General features: G+C 36.6%; 1 protein-coding gene across 2 annotated transcripts in view; it reads right to left on the bottom strand.

Annotated features, from left to right (window-relative positions):
• EML4 (EMAP like 4) overlaps nucleotides 1-21,524 on the bottom strand; it is a 160,520-nt gene that overhangs the window by 33,671 nt on the left and 105,325 nt on the right. For both annotated transcript variants that reach the window (XM_024753567.1, XM_024753566.1), the window contains 7 exons: nucleotides 17,655-17,778; nucleotides 16,230-16,379; nucleotides 12,725-12,794; nucleotides 11,559-11,669; nucleotides 9,313-9,408; nucleotides 4,040-4,174; nucleotides 3,790-3,925 (listed from right to left, as the gene is read on the bottom strand). In XM_024753567.1, the coding sequence (XP_024609335.1) occupies nucleotides 3,790-3,925; nucleotides 4,040-4,174; nucleotides 9,313-9,408; nucleotides 11,559-11,669; nucleotides 12,725-12,794; nucleotides 16,230-16,379; nucleotides 17,655-17,778 (822 nt within the window). The remainder of the gene's footprint in view (nucleotides 1-3,789; nucleotides 3,926-4,039; nucleotides 4,175-9,312; nucleotides 9,409-11,558; nucleotides 11,670-12,724; nucleotides 12,795-16,229; nucleotides 16,380-17,654; nucleotides 17,779-21,524) is intronic.

The following is a 21,524-nucleotide window of genomic DNA, read 5'->3' as shown; positions in this document are numbered from 1 at the left end:
GCAAACTGGATTAATCTACTGAAATTTTGGGCAAGAATTTAAAAATGGAAACTATGAACATCTGTTCTGATCTGGACTTACACATTTATTTCACTAAACTCACCAAATCCTTTCCAGTGATATTTACGTACCTCAAAACCCCAAATATAAAGGAAGAAACAAAATTCTCATCAAGTTTGCCCATAATAGGATCAATCATGTAGCAAATTTCACGTGCCCAGCAGTTTACAAGATTAGATTTTCTGTTCGTGCATATGCAGATTTTCTCTGCACAAAGGCTAAGCCACAAGTTTTTCAGATGAAAACCAAAATAAAAACAACTTCTGAACCTCTCCCTGCCTCTCACCTTGCACATTAAGGCTAATGAAGGGTGCATTTATACCCAAACTCTGCTCAGAGTGGTAGGATAATATGTCAACAATTTAAGTCACTGTTTTGATAATATAATACTGTTCCTGGCATTTCTGATACTGAAAAAAATGTGCCCAGGAAAAAGAAAAGAGAGGTAAGTGGGGAGGGCAACTGATAATACTGTTCTTTCTTTTTTCTTAAGAATCCTTAACCAGGAGCTTCTGGGTTGGTGAACACATGGGGATTCGGGGAGAGTGGTGCGCCTGGGGAGGGCATGTAGGCTCTTGGCGGGCCCTTTTCCCTGGCCTTGCCCTGTGCATTTTTTCCATCTGGCTGTTCCTGAGTTATCTTCTTTTATCATAAACTGGTGATCTACTTTACACTGGCTACAGCGCTCAGGCCAGGTGTCAGTACTGGAGGGAATTTGGTGTCCATCCACCGTGATGCCTCCAACTGCACATATGGCCACTTGCTCACACTAAGGATGACAGTGAAATACTTGGAAGATCATCAAACTGAAATCAGAGAACCCATTTCAATTGCTAGCTCTGCAGACTCTGGGCTAATTAATGTCTTCAATTCTTAGTTTTTATGCATGGAAAAGGGGTGTGAAGTGGAATAAAGTGATGTCACAGATATAAAAAAATCCCCAGGGGAATGTCTCAGGAACCTCAGGTTGGTTCCCTGTCACCTCCTTTTTCTTTCTCCCCCTCCTTTTTTTTTTTGTGGAACTCAGAGACTGACAGGCCTAGCTAGTTTTCTTTCTACTGCTACCACCTGCTACGCTAATAAAGAATCTCTCTCTGCTCCCAGCCTACTGATTTTAGAACAAGGTCTGTAATTTTCCTCTCATAACCTTCTACGTTGAAGGAAGTATATGGTTCTCTGGATATTTTTTCGGTTTTATTGTCCTTAAACAGAAAGGAAAAATGAGATTGAAAAAAAGCTATTTTTTTAAAATTTAATTTTTATTTTATATTGGAGTATAGTTGATTTACAATGCTGTGTTACTTTCAGGTGTACAGCAAAGTGATGCAGTGACATTCTTTTTCAGATTCTTTTCCCACATAGGTTATTACAGAATATTGAGTAGAGTTCCATGTGTGCTATACAGTAGGTCCTTGTTGATTATCTATTTTATATATAGTAGTGTGTATATGAAAAAAGACTATTTTCAATGTTTTTCCTCTAATTTTTTCATGTACCATAGAAAAGGGCAAAGTGGACCTGTATATTTGGGTGCAAATGGGTCTTGAGGATAAAATATATCTGTGTTTTTGAGGAAAACCAATTTGAGGTAAGTTGAATGAATTCCAAGGCCCACTACTGGGGCTGGGAAGAGGAGCTGTAGTGAGAAAAGGAAAAAGAAGAAGGGGACTAACTATGAGTTATTCTTTTTGTCTCTCCTGTCCCATTTTACCATATGGCCATACACACTGTTCTTACACATATTGTATCTCCAGACCCAGCCCAGGAGACAGTAAAACCTAGAGTCGGTTGCTATGTTGGGAAAAGGAGAAGAGAAAGGGAGGAAACGTAACACAAATGTAGTAATCGGGACTATCTTTCTATATTACAGATAACTATGTTAACCAACAGCTGTTAAGAAAAGGTCCTTGGAACCATCCTTTTGTGAGCTGATATGGATAATTTTAATCACTAACTATTTAGAAAATGATACCTCTCAATTTGTAGGTCTTTGGTTTTAGTATTCATTTATTATAATAAATCCAATTTCCATAGGCAAGTCAAAGGTTTCAGCTGGATTCCAATTCCAACAAGTAGAATTCTGAAGTAATGGAGTCTGATTATGTGATATTTTACTATATTACTATTCTTGTATTATCCATTAACAATAAAAACTTCAAGTTTTTAACAGGGAGCCACTTTTACTGAGAGCAATGTCACCCTGCATGACCTCCACCATTTAGCCACATAAGATCTCGGGATAGAATGTAGGCTATTACTCTTTTTCAAGGATAAAATCTTTCTTCTTACACTCAAACCAGTTATTCTCATCTCTCTCTAAGATTTTTAGTCTTTTTTCCACCACAATACCCAGTTTACTCTCAGGTTTTAGGCAACCTTAAAAAGACTACTGATTGATTCTAGCAACTTTGCCTTCCATTCCATTTTCAACTAGGATTCTCAAAATTCTCCATTTTATTATTATTATTTTTAATACATTTATTTATTTATTTATTTTTGGCTGTGTTGGGTCTTTGTTGCTGCGCACGGGCTTTCTCTAGCTGTGGTGAGCGGGGGCTACTCTTCGTTGTGGTGCGCGGGCTTCTCATCGTGGTGGCTTCTCTTGTTGCGGAGCATAGGCTCTAGGTGTGCAGGCTTCAGTAGTTGTGGTGCACGGACTTAGCTGCTCCACAGCATGTGGGATCTTCCTGGACCAGGGCTCGAACCCGTGTCCCCTGCACTGGCAGGCCGATTCTTAACCACTGAGCCACCAGGGAAGCCCAAAATTCTCCAATTTAAAACTGGCTATTCTATACTTAGCTGTTCTACGGCCTTAATGTTCTATTGAAATCGCAAGCTCCTTTGGTCTTTCCTTGGTTCTTATTCTTCTTGATCTCCCTAGAGCACTGAAACTCCTGGGAATTCTCTGCTTCCTTGTTCAGGCACTAAATAAAAAGTTCTATCTTGCTAACTTTTTTTTTTTAAATCTCACTTCTGTAACCCCTGTAGGCTCTTTTCTGGTCATCTAACTGTGGGACTAAGGATCCTTGGCCTCACAGCTCTTCTCTCTTCCATGGTGAACTCAACCAGTTTTTAGGATTCTTGTGGATAACTCGGAAAATCTGTATCTTTAATCCCTATCTGAATTTTCATTGGCTTAGTATATATTAGTTTAAATTGATAAGAGAAACTGCAATTCACTACTATTTTTTAAAATTGTATTTCCTTCATGCCGGCTATCTCTTGTTTTTGTTAACACATGACAAGTTTATTCACACTATCCTGGATGTTTCACGTTCATAACCATCTTTCTCCCTGAACTTACACTGATCCCTAAGTGGGATCAGAGTTCCATATCTTTTGTAGTGTTGCACATTCATTATGGCTTAACAGAAATATCATTTCTTCTGTGAAGGCTTCACAAAATATTGAAGATTGGGATGACTTCTCTCTTAATCTTTACGGTGTTTAAATTAACACGTATCTCTATCATCTCTAATTATTTTGTATTAACCTCCTGGAAGGAAAGGTACAGTGTAGTAAAATGTAGGTTACATATGCTTAATAAATGAGTAAATAATTTGATTTAAAGAAAGACTATCGTGAAGAACCTTAAAAACAAAATGTATGTTGGTGACTCTCATACTGTCTTCCCTGCAGCTCTCTCTCTCCTGGTCTGGATAAGAGATGGGACTGCAATAGCAACATGCACAAACTGAAAGGAATGACTTCAATATGAGAATACTGTACCTTTAGGCCCTTTCCCAGGTGTGGGTTCTACAGTAGTTTTGCTCCATATAAGTATGACTCCACCTGAGTCTCCAGTAAGAACATCTCCATTCCCCAAGAATGTCAAACACTGCACAAATTTTGGTTTTTCATATTTCTACAATGAAACAATGAAAATTCTCAGTTTTCCCTTTGGCATGATGACTTTATGCTTACTCAACAATTAAAAAATTCAAGTTTTATAATGAAGTTATAACATTCTGGTCCTTACCCCAAAAACTCCCTGTTTTCTTGTTAGTGAATTGCCACTCCAGGTCCAGAAAAAAATGTGAGATTTACCACAGGTTATTATGGTATTTGCATCTGTTGGATGGAATTCCACAGCCAAAACAACTTCATTTGTTGTCTGTGGAAAGAGAAATAAAGCTTTAGATGAATGTATATACTTATCTCCATTAAGTACCAATTACAGATACTCAAAGATAGGGAAAATTTTTAAGGAAATGCCTTTTCTTCAAAGTTCTATTTTCCTGAAAATTTTTAATAATAGATTTTTAGAATAATGATTTAAACTTGATGTCCTTATCCTATTATATCATCTTTTATGCTATCTATATATAATAACTCTGCACTAGGAAGACATTTACATGAATTAGTTTTAGGTTGTTTTAATTTCTTGCATATTCAAGGAAAAGTACGCTAAAACTAGCAAATGAAAGAGCAATGTACATGCTGTCTTAAAGACATTGCCATTTTGGTCTTAAAAAAAACAAACCAGTCTTATCTTTATTTGTACCATACTACTGACCATTCATTCAGGAAAATATTACTGATTTAGAGATTCATCCCCATGCTGAAGACGTAAAAAGTAGATACAGAATGGTCACTACTGATTCCTACAGAATGAAAAAACAAAAAACAAAGAGCTTTTATGTTCTTTCCTCAAAAAAAAACCTAGGAAAGGGACCTCATTAAACTTAAAAGCTTTTGCACAGAAAGGAAACCATAAACAGAACGAGAAGACAACCCGAAGAATGGGAGAAAATATTAGTAAACAATGCAACCGACAAGGGATTAGTCTCCAAAATATACAAATAGCCCATATAGCTCAGTATCAAAAAAACAAACAAGCAAATCAAAAAATGGGTAAAAGAGAAACAGACATTTCTCCAAAGAAGACACACAGATGGCCAAAAGCCACATGAAAAGACGTTTAACATCGCTAATTATTAGAGAAATGCAAATCAAAACCACAATGAGGTATCACCTCACACCAATCGGAATGGTCATCATCAAAAAGTCTACAAATAATTAATGCTGGAGAGGATGTAGAGAAAAAGGAACCCTCCTACACTGTTGGTGGGAATGTAAATGGGTACAACCACTACGGAGAACAGTATGGAGGTTCCTTAAAAAATTAAAAATAGAACGACCATACGATCCTGCAATCCCTCTCCTGGGCATATATCCAGAGAAAACCATAATTTGAAAAGATACACGCACCCCAATGTTCACCGCAGCACTATTTACAACAGCCAAGACATGGAAGCAACCTAAATGTCCATCAACAGATGAGTGGATAAAGAAGATGTGGTACATAAATACAAAGGAATATTGCTCAGTCATAAAAAAATGAAATAATGCCATTTGTAGCAACATGGATGGACCTAGAGATTATCATACTAAGTGAAGTCAGACAGAAAAAGACAAATATCATATGCTATCACTTATATGTGGAATCTAAAAAAATGATACAAATGAACTTATTTACAAAACATAAACAGACTCACAGACCTAGAAAACAAACTTATGGTTATCAAAGCGGAAAGGTTGGGGGAGGGGCAAATTAGGAATTTGGGAGTAACATATACACACTACTACATATAAAATAGATAAACAACAAGGACCTACTGTATAGCACAGGAAAGTACACACTCAATATTTTGTAATAACTATATGAGAAAAGAATCTGAAAAAGAATATATATTGCATGTATATATACGTGTATGTTTGTGTATACATATGTATAACTGAATCACTCTGCTGTACACCTGAAACTAACACATCATTGTAAATCAACTATACCTCAATAAAAAAATAAATATATAAAAAAGTACACTAGGGATGTAATGTACAACATAATAAATATTATTAACACTGCTGAATGTTATATATGAAACTTGTAAAGAGTAAATCCCAAGAATTCTTATCACAAGGAAAAAGGTTTTTTTCTATTTCTTTCATTTTCTATCTGTATGAGATGATGGATGTTCACAAAACTTATTGTGATAATCATTTCATGACAAATGTAAGCCAAATCATTAAGCTGTATACCTTAAACTTATACAGGGCTGTATGTCAATTATATTTCAATAAAACTGGAAGGAAAAAAGAAGAAAAAGGAAAAGATAATGTGTTGATAACAAAGCAAAATTAGTCACCTCTCTTCCAGAATTGGAATCTTTTAAAAACTGATTCAACAGTCCTTAGTTTTCACTTGGAAAAAATCAAAACTACTCAACAGTTGGATCTTATGCCAAACCGATTAATCAAGGATTATAAAGCTAACTATAAATATTCCCAAGTATACAAACCCATGGTTCCAGTGGTAAGATATTCAAGATATAAACTGAATAATCTATGAAAATAAATCACTTTGGGTATGAGTGTGGCCTTACAGGGTATTTTAACTTTTTATTGATGTATACTATATAATCAGAAAAGCTCACAAATCCTAAGTACATAGCTTGATAAGTTTTCACAAATTGAACACACCTCTGTACAGCATCTAAAGCAAGAAACAGAACATTACTAACATCCCAGAAACATCCCAGATCCCTTTTCTACTCACTATCCCCTCACTGCTGAAGTAACCATGATCCTCATTCGCAGCAGCGAAGATTAGCTTTGTCTGTTTTATTTAAATGGAATAATACAGAAGGTATTCCTCTGTGTCTAGCTCATTTTTATCAACATTACATTTGTGAGATCCACAAATGTTGGTGCATATATTGTAATTTGTTCATTCTAATTGCTGTATAGTATTCCTTTGTACGGAAAGACCACATTATTGATATATCCATTCTCTTATTGATGGGCATTTGAGTAATTTTTTCTTTTATTTTTGATTACTTGTATATACTTCTTTTGGGTTTATACCTAGAAGTGGAACAAGATGGGTCAGAAGGTATGCATATGCATGTGTTCAACTTTACTAGGTAATACGAAACAGTTTTCCAAAAGGGCTGTACCAATTTACATGACTAGCAGCAGTATACGAGAGTTCCAGTTACTTTACACCCTCACCAATCTTGGTGATTTTGTCTATTCTTACTGATTCATATTTCCACATATATTCAGCTTGTCAATGTCTATAAAAATCATGCTGGGATTTTGACTATGTTGAATGTATAGACCAATATGCAGAGAACTAACATCTTTACGATACCGGCTTCTATCCATTACTACTGTATAATCCTCCAATTATTTAGGTCTTCTTTAATATCTGTCAATAAGGTTTTGAAGTTGCCTTACTGACTTTTAAATATACATAAATTAACAAGTAATGTATTAAATCCCCAATCCTTGTGACATAAGCCAGGACAGAGCTTATCTACAGAAGAATAAAGTTAACACACAGGGAGAAGCTAAGAGGGGAGACAGAGAATCAGTGATTTAGTCCCTGAATCAAATCATTCCTGAGGCAAAATCTCCCTCTGACCTTTACTAGAGGTTTTCTTTAACTCCCTAAACATGAATCAATAAACTCTCGTTAAATTTGCTTTAGTTGTTTTGAAGTTGTTTGCAATGAAAGAGTTCTAATATAGATATTTGGGATACAGAGTTGAGTGAACTTGCTGACTGACTGGGTGTGAAAGTGAGGGAAAAGGAATCATGAATGATGCCCAAGTTTCCAGCTTGAGCAACTAAGTGGAATGTGATGTTAGTCACGGACAGGCAAACTGGTTGGGGGCTAACAAATATGATTAGTACAGATTTGGACACTTTGCTTGTGACTTGTGGGATTCAAATAAAGATGTCCAGCAGGCAACAAGAATTGCTCTTGTTACTCTGGGCTGGAGTGAGCTGATGTGGGACATGGCAGGTAGTAACCAAGGCCATGGAAGCAACAGGAGCAGCATATGATATCAACAGAAGACATGGGGTATAACTCTCAGGAACACCAACACCAAAGGTTCTGGAAAGGAGGTCCAGGAGTGGCCACTAGGAGGAAAACCATAAGACTTCATCTGGTAGCCTTTCCTACAAAGGACCAAAATTCACATATTTCACTTCGGTGTAACTTTCCTATGTTTCAATGTTACATTACTCTGAATGATGGCTGAAAGACAATCTATCTTCATTTATGTTTTTTAAAGTCTGAGGTTTCCTGATACCTTATATTCCTTTCAAGTACAATCAAATCTACTCTGCTACTTTCAAAAGATTAACTCATACTATTTGAAAGAAATAACCTCTTTTCATCCAACAAGCTGAAAGCTTGAAGCTTACACAAAACTAGGAGAGAGCACAATTGAAGAGGAATGTGACGTTAAGAGTATAGCAAATATGTCACAGGCTTTTAAAAGCCATCCTGTCAGGGCTTCCCTCGTGGTGCAGTGGTTAAGAATCCACCTGCCAATGCAGGGTACATGGGTTCGATCCCTGGTCCGGGAAGATCCCACATGCTGTGAAGCAGATAAGCCCGAGTGCCACAACTACTGAACTTGTGCTCTAGAGCCCACGAGCCACAGCTACTGAAGTCTGCGTGCCTAGAGCCCTTGCTCCGCAACAAGAAAAGCCACGACAATGAGAAGCCCGCGCACTGAAATGAAGAGAGCCCCCGCTCGCCGCAACTAGAGAAAGCCCACGCGCAGCAACGAAGACCTAACGCAGCCAAAAATAAATTAATTAATTAAATAAATTTAAAAAAAAATTTTAAACCCATCCTGTTGCTTTGAATCCCTTTGAGCCTGTCAGAGGGAGGCCGTTTCTGAGCCATATGAATGCAGTTGCAATGCTAACCTCATTCCTCTCTTACAAGTTATAGCCTGCTCTAAACGAAAGGATTAACACTATTCTATAGCAACTATAAAGGCTGTAGTATTTTATTTAATAATCCCATACACATAATTAAAACCAAAAAACTTATCATTACATATGCTTTTCAGTTACGTCAGCCATATTCCAAAGGCTGAATTTTTCCTTTAGATTTTTTAAACTTTAAAGATTGAAAAAAATAACATATTTTGTTAAAGAAGAAGAAGCCAAGTAGAGTATACAGTCTTAACTTTGAGATTACACATCCAACTACTTTGGCATTTCAGTAGTACAATGTGTCTGAAATATCACTGAAAGTGGTTGAAGCTGCTTGACTACTGTATCTTAAAACTGACTACCATAAGAATAATGACAAATCAATAAATTTGATGAATTTGGCCAGCCGGTGCTTTCTTGAAACCTAAGGATATGCAATATACTTCCAAGGATTTACAAAACAAATAATGTATTCTAAAAGATAATACCCAATTAAAATGTTTTTACCTTTATTTCTGCTCCTTTTGATTTCTTCTGCCAATCCCATACAGTAAGCATATGCTCATTGGAGTCATCAATAACACATAAATGAACACCTGAATCCTAAAGAAAAGTCAATTTAAATAGGCATTTAAAAATTTTCAGATAAGGCTGACTTTCTAAAAAGAAATACCATATTATTAAAACTGCCAAATTTAAGATAATCCAAAATCCTTTACGCTCATGGTTCCTTGAAATATAATGAATATACTATTTACTAAGACTGTATTTTCTTCAGAAATATAATAAAAAGTCTTAAAAAATTGTTTTTCCATTTCTAATTTTTTCCCCTAGGTTGATCTCCACTTGCTTTCTAGCCACTTTTATTATTCAGAGATAGCGAATAATTAATCTGGAGGACACCCTAGTCCCTTCTGCAGCTTAAAGTATTTTCTGCTTTAAAGTAGTCTGACTGCATTTAAAGTATTTTCCTTTGAGGTAGATGTGAAATGTATATAATTTTATAACTTTGCTCCTAAATTTTGGTAGTTTGATAGAACAAGCTAAAATTAATGGCTACTTTAAAGTTTGCCAATTTGTTTTCCATGATATACCTGATTTACATTAACATGAATAAACAAGATAAAAACATAACTAACGCCTCCCAGTTTAAGAAAAAGAACTGTGGATGATACTAAAAGATTATTTTTTTTCTAGTAGCATTTTTAGTATATGCCTTATGATGTCTATGGAACAAAGAAATACTGTGGTGATAAGTGAGAGGTACCGAGGAAGGGCAGAGCTTACTTTCCTCTTTATCTTTCTTTTATCCTGTATTGGAATGATTACCTAAATGAGGAAAAGTCAGAGTGTGAGGCAATCCAAGATAGTCTTAACACTGTAACAATGGTATCAACAAAATGACAACAGTTCCTGCTACAGAAATTTTGGGCGGTAAAAAAGGTTTAAAAGTATTTCCCTTCTGTCCTCTGATCTCCTTTTCTAAATGCCTTTCTCCCAACTCCTGACTAATTATACCCCTTGACATTCAGTGCCTGCAAGCCAGTAAAGTTCCTATATCCACCCAAACTGATCTTTCTGCTCTAAAAATGTCCCTTGCTCCTCCATGTCCCACAAAACACTCATAATCCAGAATACAGCTGCTGACAGTTAGGAACTGAAGAGACAATATGAATACATAAATATATCCTAAAGCATGAATGAGGCCCAATAAAATCTGGAGGTATATTTGTAATTGAAATTAAAAATTATGATCCTAAAATAAAGAAGTTTTCCTGTATACTCTATAATAATTACATATAATTCAAGAATAAATAGAATGTTTACATGAGCAACATCTTGTTTTATTTTCACAAAATAAATCTCAAGGCTTAGGTAAGATTGCTAGACACTGAATTTTAAACTTAAATTTAAAATCGTGCTGTCCGGGCTTCCCTGGTGGCACAGTGGTTAACAATCTGCCTGCCAGTGCAGGGGACATGGGTTCGAGTCCTGGTCCGGGAGGATACCACATGCCGCAAAGCAACTGAGCCCGTGCGCCACAACTACTGAGCCTGTGCTCTACAGCCCACGAGCCACAACTACTGAAGCCTGAGCGCCTAGAGCCTGTGCTCTGCAACAAGAGAAGCCACCGCAATGAGAAGCCTGCACTCCGCAAGGAAGAGTAGCCCCTGCTCGTTGCCACTAAAGAAAGCCCGCACACAGCAACGAAGACCCAATGCAGCTAAAATTAAATACATAAATACATAAATTAATTAAAAAAATCATGCTGTCATCAATTCAGAACCAAAACAATTCATGATTTTAGTGAACGCAAAGGTCTGATTGTTTCCTTTACTCCAATATGACATTAAGAAAAGACAATACTTGTGGCAGAACTGGCCAAGTTTCATGTCTGTACATTTTCTAAATAAAATAGATCTCCATGATTCAAGCTGAAGCAAAAGCACATCTTACTGCTTGTTTCAATTTTACTATACTACGTATGCATTCCTTTGACCATTTCCTGCTATTACGTTAGAATCCTATTTCAGGACAGAACAAAGTAAGTATAATTAAGCGAAATATCCTGGATCCTACCTAAACCAAAGTACTTTAGCACTTAGGTTAAAATGCTGGCCATTGTTAAGCAATAGCTAACATCTAATTTTTCAATTCAATTATCACTTTCCATGAACACAGACACAAACAAAACTGAGCTTAACTTCTTTTCTGTGTCTTTGTGCAGCTGGCTAACTCCCTTAAATACTTACTGCTTTTGAAAAATCCAGGCATCCTACTCCACGCTCAAAAGTTCCAAGTCCAATAATTTGCAGTGTAGATAGACTAACTGAATCCCACACTCTGACATGGGGTTGCAGGGGCTGCAGAAACAAGGGGAAAAACACAAGACAGCAAGACAACTAGTATTTAGGTAGATGAAAATAAATACCACTCCCACAAGAACTGTTTACATATGCCCCCAAAGAATCTTGAACAGGTATTTTCTTCTCATACCATGAAAATAAGGAAATAACAAAAGTGATAACAGTAGCAGCAAATGATCTGAAGTATTTACTATGTGTTATATACTATTCTAAGTATATTATATGTATTAATTCATTTAATTCTCACAGACCTATGGGTTAGGTGCTGTTTATTATAACCACCATTTAACAGATGAGGGGACTGAAATGGAGATAATAACTTGTCTATAGTTATCCAGCTATTAAAAGGTGGAGTCAGGATTCTAACACCAGCAAATTTGCTCTGGAAATCCTGCTTTTAGCATTACTTTCATTCCTGAGAAAATAATACTTTTTAAAAGAATCAGTGTCCAATAAATTGCTAAGCAAACAGTCCTTAAATAGAATTTACAACTGGAAGGGGTCTTAAAAGTCATCCAATATAACCCCTCTAACTCCTTTTTCTTTAAAGAAACTTTAAGTCAGAAAATGTCATGAGTAGTCATATACATGCTAATCAGTCATCATTAATATTCACTGTTGATCCTTACAAATAAGGGATTTGTTATGTAAGCCAATTTAACAGTACTGAATAATAACTGAAAAATTTTAAGTGTTATCATTTCTAGTCATATATAAAATCAAGGGATTCATCAATTTAGGGAAACATTGATAAATTATTCTCTGTTTAAAAAATTTTTTTTAACAAGCTTATCAGTTCTCCCATTTTTATAAGTAAATAGTTTCCTTAGGGAGAACACTTATTTTTTTTTGAAACAAAATTTTTACTTTGACTCTCTTGGTTTTTTGGAATGTTATTACATCCTAATATTTTTTTCCCTGCTTATACTAGAAATCCCTTAATAATTAAATTTTAAGAGAATAAAATAAATGAGTTATGGTTAAAATTACAATCAATTCCATTCTAATATCAATATCACTAGGTACAGAATGCATAAAACTGTGCCACTCACCCTTCCATCCTTATCCACTCCAGCTATCTGTCCAGTTGCAATCCTAATTTTGTCAGGATGTATAGCAAGGCTAGAAAGCAGTATGAACAACAATTTTAAATACAGGAAAGACATAAAACAGCAGAAATATGCCTAATTACCAACATTTTTCAAACAGTTTTTAATCATTAAAAAAATCTCAACGTGACCCATTTGATTTACTTTAGCAAATCAAATAAACATCAATTACCTAAAGGATTTCTTTCCTAAGTTTTCAGCTGTACTACTTCCTTGTTAAACTGAACAAATTATTATTAGAACACTAAATCTGAAGGAAATATTTACTCATAATTGTGGCATGATAAACTAAACTGTTCCCATTTGTTCAAGTTCCTTTGTAGTCCTGCACCTAGGAACAAACAGTCACGTGGTTTTATTACAGTGAAGATGCAATACTGCATTGTGTAATTTTACTTTATTAAAACATAAGCATGGGCTTCCCTGGTGGCGCAGTGGTTAAGAATCAGCCTGCCAACTTTGGGCAAGAAACTTTTAAGTACAAATTGAAAATACTGCAAAATATATGCCCACATTTCTCATGCTAAACATATGAGTGATGAGCAAGATTTTTAAAAGGATGTCTTCACATCCGTATCTAGAATTCTTCTACATCTTGCAACCAAGGGGTAAGCGCAACTGAGAATGTAATTTTGTTCTTGGTATGTATTGCTCATTACTTTCCAGAAGAGTAGTATCAATTTAAACTGTCATAAATAAAAATGTTTTAAAAGTGTCACTAGGGCTTCCCTGGTGCCGCAGTGGTTGAGAGTCCACCTGCCGATGCAGGGGACACGGGTTCATGCCCCGGTCCGGGAGGATCCCACATGCCACGGAGCGGTTGTAAAAAAAAAAAAAAAAAAGTGTCACGAAAACTTCCCCATATTAAGAATTATACCTTTTAAAATGCCTTGATAATTTGATTGGTATAAATGGTATCAATTTTTTTGGGGGGGGGCCGCTCTGGGTCTTTCTTGCTACACGTGGGCTTTCTCTAGTTGTGGTGAGCGGGGGCTACTCTTTGTTGCAGTATGCAGGCTTCTCATTGCGGTGGCTTCTCTTGTTGTGGAGCACAGGTTTCAGTAGTTGCAGCACACGGGCTCAGTAGTTGTGGAACGTGGGTCCTAGAGCGTGTGGGCTTCAGTAGTTGTGGCACACGGGCTCAGCAGCTGTGGCTCGTGGGCTCTAGAGCTCAGGCTCAGTAGTTGCGGCGCACAGGCTCATTTGCTCTGCAGCATGTGGGATCTTCCTGGACCAGGGATTGAACCTGTGTCCCCTGCATTGGCAGGCGAATTCTTAACCACTGCACCACCAGAGAAATCCAATGGTATCACTTTATTTTCTTTTATTACTAAGGAGGCTAGAGTTTATCAATGTTTCTTTAATTCTATTTCCTCTTACTTAAATAGTTCACATCCTTTATTGTGGTCAATTATATTAAAAGTAATTAAAACCCTAACATTAACATTTTGCCATATTAAAATCCAAAAAAGAGGGGATATATGTATACGTATAGCTGATTCACTTTGCTGTACAGTAGAAACTAACACAACATTGTAAAGCGACTATACTCCAATAAAAAAATAATAATAAATAAATAAATGTTGTGGAAAGAATTTAAATACAAAAAAACCCAATCTTTTAAAACACATTTTAAAAAGTGAAATTGCTGGATTAGGTAATATATATGCATGGTTCAAATATCAAAAGCTATAAAAACACATATCGAAATTCTGCTAAAATCTCATCTACCTTGCTATTATCCCTACTCCCTGCAACCCCAGGCAATCACTGTAATCAGTTTCTTTTTATTAATAATTCTGGAAAAATTTTACATATGTGGAAGCCAACATAAATATTTATCTTCCAACTCCTTTTTACACAAATGGTAGAACACTACACACACATTTTCTCATTCAAATTTTATACTTAGAAGTATGTCGTAGGGATCTTTCCATATTAATACACAAAGACCTTCCTCATTCTTTTTAAAAAAAATTTATTGAAGTATAGTTGATTTGCAATGTTGTGTTAATTTCTGCTGCAGAGCAAAGTGATTCAGTTATACATATATACTTTTTCATATTCGTTTCCATTATAGTTTATCACAGGATATTGAATAATTCCCTGCGCTATACAATAGGACCTTGTTGTTTAACCATCCTCTATATAATAGCTTGCGTCTGCTAATCCCAAACTCCCAATCCTTTCCTCCCCAACCCCATCTTTCCCTTGGCAACCCCAAGTCTGTTCTCTATGTCTGTGAGTCTGTTTCTGTTTCGTACATATGTCCATTTGTGTTGTATTTTAGATTCCACATATAAGTGATATCATATGGTATTTGTCTTTCTCTTTCTGACTTACTTCACTCAGTAAGATAATCTCTAAGTCCATCCAACCTTATTCTTTCTTTATAGCTGCATGGTAACCTATAGGTACACCACAATGTTACTAGTCCCCAGCTAAAAGATATTTAGGCTGTTTCCAACCTTTTCTATCACAAATGATGTTGTAATAAGTAATTCTGTACACATATTATTCTTCTAGTGAAAAGGCAATATTTTAATCATCTCTAAAAGTTTAACAATATCTATATAATATTTTAAGTCTAATATATATTAGAGTAATTTTTTTTTTTTTTTTTTTTTGGCGGTACGCGGGCCTCTCACTGTTGTGGCCTCTCCCGTTGTGGAGCACAGGCTCCAGATGCACAGGCTCAGTGGCCATGGCTCACAGGCCCAGCCGCTTCGCGGCATGTGGGATCTTCCCGGACCAGGGCATGAACCTGTGTCCCCTGCATTGGCAGGCGGACTCTCAACCTCTGCGCCACCAGGGAAGCCCTAGAGTAATTTTTTTCTAGATAAAGATACAGTTGCCAGAATAGTACAGACATAGAAGATTTTAAATGTTGGAAAATAATGAATCTAAGCAATAGATAATTAAAGTTAACTAAGAAGCAGTAAAATTAATTGAGTACTTTAAAAACATGCCAAGTATATAAAAGGAGTTCTCACTTTTTTACAGTTTGACACCCTATGGGATACTTTAATCCTTATTCAGCCATGATTTCCCTCTCCCCCCAAAAGAATCAAGTTCAAAATTTACCTACATAAAATAAATCCTCAAGAAATATTTAGTAACCAATAATCACTCTTAGAAGTATGTAAAAGTCTAGAATGCCCCACATATATCTGATGTTATAGGCCAGAAGAAAAAGACCATAAAAGATGTGGGAAAGAAGAAGAGGTCCCAATTGAGATTTATAGATGATATGTTTTATTGCGGTGGATATCACACCAACCATTCTGGAGTCCTGTAAGTCTTTTTTTTCTTTCTGAAATTATCTACAGAATGCCCATAATATCCTTAAGTTCTGAGTTTTCCATAGGAAATCATTTCCAATAAAAATCCAGATTTAAAAAATAAGAGCATGAAATTAAAAAATGAACAAATGTTAAACGATACCAACCATTTCACACAGTCTGTATGACCCAGGTAGTGTCGTTGAGTTCTCTCCTCATAATTAAATAGTACTACTACTGATGCTATGAAATAAACGATTTCCCCGGTAGGAAGAAGGTAAACATTAGCTCGACAGTCCTTTCCTCGATAACCATATCTTAAAAGAGTCAAGGTTTTTAATAAACATAATTTTCAAAGTTTAAATAAACAATTTTTTCAGGGATACTTAAGGGAATCAGGAAGGTATAAGAAAAGAGGACTGGAATGGAACTAGAAAGCTCATGTCCTGCCATTAGCCCTTGTGGAACCCCAAAAACTTTTAACATGCTTAAATCTTAGTTTCCTCATTCAAAAAACAAATACATATTATGCTCCTAGTATCTGTCAGGCACAGAGCTGAATACACACATCTGAACAAAACAAATGTGGGCCTATGTCTCTAGAGTTTATGCTTTACAAGGTGACAAAAATTAACACCAAATGTATCATTAGAAATTGTGGAAAGAAAAATAACAGGATGCTAGGAGAAAGCATAAAAGGAGTATCTAATTTAAATGGAGAGAGAAAAAGAGAGAGATCACAAGAAGGGCTATCTGAAAAAGTGACACTTATAACCCAAATGATGAATAAGAGATAGCCAGGCACAGTCTGATATAGGCAGAGTGTCCACTAAGAAGCTGTACAGAATAACAGGATTGGTGAGTTTTCTCAAGCTAATTTCTGCCAAAAGGAGGGACTGATTCAAGGGGTCGGGGAGGAGGATGTAGGAGAATGAAGGCAGAAAGCAGAGTTCAAACTATTAGCTCCTTCTGCTTCACTGAGAGTTTCTTAGAGGGTCTAAGAGAAATGAGACTTTCTAAGTGAAATAAGGAGCACTCTGTTTTACATACTCATTTTTTTAAAAAGTCTGGTGGTGAAGAAGTTAATTCTCAAATTAGAATCTACCTTGCTAATTTGAGCTCTTAATAAAATAATTCACATTATTTCACAGCTTACAAAATGCTTAACTGATGTTTTCTTACTTAATTCTTACAATGGACCTGTGAGATAGGGATTATTAACATCTTTTTATAAGTGAAGGAAGTAAGGTTCATTAGGGATAAGTGGCAGAGCCAAGACTCACACACTAGCCTTCCAATTCTAATCTGATGCCTCTTCTACCACACCACAAGCACCTGCCTCGATGTTCGTAGGATATTGCTTACCCTATCTGAAAATATTAATTTTGGTGGTTTTAAATTGCTAATAGCAAAATCCATGTAATATGTGAAAGGATTAGAGATGACATCTCTTTACTTTCTCAAGTGGTTGTTATGTTTATTACATTTACTTTTTTGGGTATAAAGACAATTTTGATAGAGGCCAAGTAAACTAAATTTTCTTAAACTAAAGACAAAGCAAACGAATTTGCTGTCACAATAGAAAAGGATACACCCACTCCAGTTTGAGCTTCTCAGGAGGCAGCTCTGTTCTGATGTCATCATAGTTGTCAACATCAGAAGGAATGAACATTGTAATTGGTCGACCTCGCATAAACATTTTAACATATTCTCCTTCTGTTAAGACACAAGAAAAAAATTAAGACAGATGTATTTGCTGAATATTCATAGAAAAGTGTATTATTAGTGTGATACAACAAAAACAGATAAAAAATAGCTAATTCAGAGTTCTAGTCTCATTATACATGATTGCTTTTGTATAAAGACCTAGTCCAAAACATTGTAGGAAAAAACCCACTGGTCATTTCCTTAAGTAAGAATAACTATTTTCATAATTAAAATATAATTTATCTGTAAGTTGGCACATTTCAACAAGACGGCCAGGAAAGTTGAGGTACAGAAATGAAAGAAAATAATTTTGTGATGGCAGTTTCTCTGACAATTGAAAGAAGATTGTCAGAGTAGACAACAACCATGTCCACCACACTACCTGATCAACCTACTGACGTTTAATGGCATACAAAACATGGCCTCAGAATATACCACGAGGAGTGAAGTCAGACACCCTCATAAGTCAGGAAGGGGAGAGAGACTCAGCGCTCTGCTACATAGGGCAGTGACCAGAGCTGGATGGAAAGAGGACCAAGGTCCCCTACTTCACAATCATGCCTACAATCAGCCTTGAGTCTAAGCAATTAAACTATAATACACTAACATTTTAAAGATAGCGCTAGGAACAGGTTTCTAGTTAGCAGCAAAAACATCTTTTATTTACATAAACCAATGGCTGTTTTTAAGATGTGCAACAGTCTAAAACTAAACGTGTTAGACAGACAACTCCAGAATCAAATCAGTATTTACTGTACACCTTTTACAAATGAAAACAACACTTAAGTGAGCAGATGAGACTCTTTTATGTCTTAAAAACAGAACAATACTTAAGTGAACAGATGAGACTGTGCATGAGACTGTGTTGGGATCCCTGGTCCCAGCATCCCAACCTACATACACAGACAGGTTTAATAATTGTTGATGGTGGTCGTGAAATGTTTACAAAAGAACCTAAGCAGGAGGGAGAAAATAAGGGACCGAGTACAAAGGCATAGGCAATGTCTAGAACTTGCTAACTTGTCTGTTATATGAAAATCATGTTAAAAACAGACTGAAAATGTGATCATCAACCAGAGGCTGATACAACCTTAGGACCTCTAATAATGACCTAAGCTACTAAGGAGAAGAGTAGATAATCCAATAGCTTATGTAATGTAAACCATGGAAGAAGGAAAGAAATTATTTGCTGAATGTCTGTAAATATTTCTTCAGAGTCAGATTTTAAAACTGTGCTTGTTATGGGTTAGAAGTTCACATTACTTTTATTATTATTACTCATAGTGTGTTCGGCCTCAGGGTTTGATCTGAGAACAGGCTAAGACCTCCCACGCCATAGTTTTAATACCACATGATGTATGTCTCTATTACTTCTGAATCTAACAGTGGGCTCTGCTTCCTGATGAGTTGTAGCATAGCTGGACTTTGATGATAACTAAATGATTTAGTTACCAGCTGTAACTATTTCCCTTCAGCAATCATCTTTATCTGTATCTCCTTGTCATTTTTTGTATAGTTCACTTTCTTATAGGTGTCAATTTGTTACATACTTTTCCTTCTAGTTGTTGTTTTTTTTTTTTTAAAGAATATGAATTCTTTTTTTTTTTTTGCAGTATGCGGGCCTCTCACTGTTGTGGCCTCTCCTGTTGCGGAGCACAGGCTCCAGACGCGCAGGCTCAGCAGCCATGGCTCACGGGCCTAGCCGCTCCACGGCATGTGGGATCCTCCCGGACCGGGGCCCGAACCCATGTCCCCTGCATTGGCAGGGAGACTCTCAACCACTGCGCCACCAGGGAAGCCCCAGAATATGAATTCTTAAAGGGAAATATCCTGTCCTTTGGAATTTCTTCCAAGATCATTGATCAGAGGTGTATAGCATAAATGCTTTCTGAATGGAAAAAAATAAAATATTTAATAGATGCTTCTATTGCCAGTTAGAAGAGATTATATGTCCAGCAAAGGGACTGGGTTAGGGATAGCATCAAAGAAAAAAAAAGCCCTCTCCTTTGCTAATAGAGACAGCTTAGAATACTGCACTGATTCCTTTAGCAACTGTCAAGCAGCACAAGCAACTAACTATAAGCAAAGGAACTATGCATCTAGCGCCTGTGAACTTTTCTAATATAAAAATGGCAGTGCATGTTAGGATGAAAATGCTTTTCCTGCCAATAAAGTGGCAGTATGCATGCTGGACGCACAGAATATAATCGAGACACTGGGAACAATTCCTGAGACTGAGAGGGAGGCAACACATTACAGTGGAAAGAGCAGGAGCTTTGGAGAAAAAGACTGATTGGGATCTGAATCCCAGCTTTACCCCCTCCTAGCCATGTGACTTTGGCCTCATTTTCCAAATAAATAAAATGATACTACTACTTACCATTCAGAATTATGACTGAGTAAATATCACATTGTAAAGTGTAAGGTCTTCGACAAATATTTATTCCCTTCCCTTTGTGAAGGATTTATGACCATTCTAAACACTGTCTAGGAATTGCTTGTAATACATGATTTAACACACGATAATCTCTCTTCATAAGCTTTAAAGTGACTGTCCACAGAACAGCAAGTGCAGCAAATAAGTTAGAATTCTGAGGGTTCTATCAGGTACACCATAATACATGGGTCACAAGTTCAAATATCTACAGGCCCAGGCAGGAAATGCAAAATGAGAGCAGTGGGAGAATACAGGATGACTGGTTGGGGTTCGGGCACTGGCATGTACACCAGGCCCCACCTCAGGAAGGCAGCAGTTAAGCATCCTCAGGAAAGATGTGAGCCCAGTGCTGCTGATCTTCTCATTTTTCAAGAGAAACAGAAAATCTACTTTATTGTGAAATCTCCCAATTTTTAAACGTTTACTCCTTTGCCAAAAAAGGGAGAATACCATGTGAAAACACACCTTTGGCCTGCATGTAGCTCACTAGTTTCCAACCTAAGAAGAGTCTTTACCTTGGGAATTAGGTAAAATATATAGATGAAGAAGAACCTCTTTCCTCCTCAATCACTGTTGAGTCAAATTCTCACTGCAAACCTTTTCTTGAGGCTGTCAGGCTTATTGATCGTATAGTCGAACGACTTAACAATTTGTTTTACCCAAATGCTACTTTCTGGCTGTCTTCACTGTATACCAGCATGAAAGTCAAGGGGAAGAGATGGGCCATGGGACTGGTCAAAGAAGAGTATGAGATCAGTAACACTAATTAATACATTAATAAAGTCTGGTGGTCCAGAAAAGGAATGTGAGAAATGATTAAATTATCTCATAATAATTAGTAAACACACTATAGGGCTATCTGTATTCAATAGTGAAGCTGCTGCTTCTTGAAATGTAATTAATCTCAACATTTTATCTCCTATTTTGACATTGCGAAAATTCCTGGGACTGAGAGGAAGGCTATACAGTATAGTGGAGAGAACACAAGCTTTGTGATAAACACAGACCTTGTTTGAATCTCAGCTCTACCACTTACTAGCTTATGCTCAAATAAAATATTCTTAATTGAATCTGATCAATGCTTAATTATAAAAGAAGAAATTCAGGGAATTCCCTGGCGGTCCAGTGGTTAGGACTTGGTGCTTTCATTGCTGGGGCCCAGGTTCAATCCCTGGTCAGGGAGCTAAGATCCACAAGCTGCATGGTGGAGAAAGCGAGAAAGCGAGAAAGTGAGAGCGAGAGCGAGCGAGCGAGCGAGAGAAAGAGAGAGAGAGAGAGAGAGAGAGAGAGAGAGAGGGAGAGAGAGAGAGGGAGAGAG

The sequence above is a fragment of the Neophocaena asiaeorientalis genome, unplaced genomic scaffold (genome assembly GCF_003031525.2).
Source record: "Neophocaena asiaeorientalis asiaeorientalis breed wild unplaced genomic scaffold, Neophocaena_asiaeorientalis_V1.1 scaffold171, whole genome shotgun sequence".
Classification (NCBI taxonomy): domain Eukaryota; kingdom Metazoa; phylum Chordata; class Mammalia; order Artiodactyla; family Phocoenidae; genus Neophocaena; species Neophocaena asiaeorientalis.
The sequence above is the reverse complement of the archived record's forward strand: the minus strand, read 5'-3'. Positions and strand labels throughout refer to the sequence as shown.